The following is a 1,134-nucleotide window of genomic DNA, read 5'->3' on the forward strand; positions in this document are numbered from 1 at the left end:
TGTGTGTGTGTGTATATGGCGGGGGGGGGGTGTCTGTGGACTGCAGACACCAAGCACACAGCCCAAGGTTTGGAAAGGCTGTAGGCTCAAGAGGACACGAAGCTGGTCCACCACGGCCAGCCCTGCCTTCCTGCCCGGGTGCTGTGCTCCTTATAGCAAAGGAGAGCTGTCCCTGTCACCCACGTGCAGCCCAGGGGGGCAGTCATGGAAGTGACCGCAGGCAGCTGGTCTGCTCTGTGCAGGGGCCTGTGGAAGTGGGGGGATGCCTCTGTTCTGACCTCTTGCTCTCTTCCTATTCTCATAGTTGCACAAGTTCAAGGTTGCGTTTTTTTCCTTTTTAAAAATCTTTCCAGGTTTGATTCTAGGCAACGTATTCTTTTGTCACCCCTGACTGCCAGTCCTTATTTGCAAAGCACCGTGGCACCCCCTTAGGCAACAGGTGTTAATGTGCCAGGGTGGTGTGCTGGATGCCAGGGCCTGGGACACCTTTGAGTGTGGGGAAGGACCACCTCCCTTCTGGTGTGAGCCCCATTTCTGAGCTCTGGTTTGCTGCGAGCATGGCGCCATGTAAGCATGTCACTGCGTCTACGCCCCTGGGGCAGGCAGAGGGGTCACCCTGGGGCACATGCTAAACATCAGTGTGGCCCAGGTCTCCTCTGGGAACAGGGCTGGTGTGCCCTTCCTAGGGTAAGAAGGCTGCTTTCATCTTCCTTTATTCACTGGGGGTGATTCAGAGGAGACGCAGCTCCTTTGTCACCCAGAGTAACATCCAGTGCTCATTTCATCACCAAAAGTCTTGGCATGTGATTTTGTGAGACTACGAGTTGCTTCCAGAGCAGCACAGTAAGCCATAGAAAGGTCAGGGCAATTTCTCAACAGCACGGGTTTCCATGGGGTCTGGCTCTAGCTCAGTGGTTCTCAACCTTCCTAATGCCGCGACCCTTTAATACAGTTCCTCATATTGTGGTGACCCCCAACCATAAAATTATTTTCATTGCTACTTCATAACTGTAATTTTGCTGCTGTTGTGAATCGTAATGTAAATATCTGATATGCTATCTGTGTGTTCCGATGGTCACGACCCACAGGTTGAGAACCGCTGCTAGAGTCTAGCTAGTCAAACAGGGTCCTGGG

The 1,134-nt window shown here is 52.7% G+C and overlaps 1 protein-coding gene across 7 annotated transcripts in view; it reads left to right on the top strand.

Moving 5' to 3' along the window:
• Nucleotides 1–1,134, top strand: part of NOD1 (nucleotide-binding oligomerization domain containing 1) — a 23,945-nt gene that overhangs the window by 4,522 nt on the left and 18,289 nt on the right. Inside the window, exon 1 of one of the 7 annotated variants that reach the window (XM_014536992.1) lies at nt 377–567. The exons of the other annotated variants lie outside the window; for them this stretch is intronic. Coding sequence (XP_014392478.1) covers nt 468–567 — 100 coding nt within the window. The 5' untranslated portion in view covers nt 377–467. Of the gene's footprint in view, nt 1–376; nt 568–1,134 lie in introns of those variants that run through there. 7 annotated transcript variants of the gene reach the window in all.

This window comes from Myotis brandtii, unplaced genomic scaffold, assembly GCF_000412655.1.
Source record: "Myotis brandtii unplaced genomic scaffold, ASM41265v1 scaffold17, whole genome shotgun sequence".
NCBI classification, from domain to species: domain Eukaryota; kingdom Metazoa; phylum Chordata; class Mammalia; order Chiroptera; family Vespertilionidae; genus Myotis; species Myotis brandtii.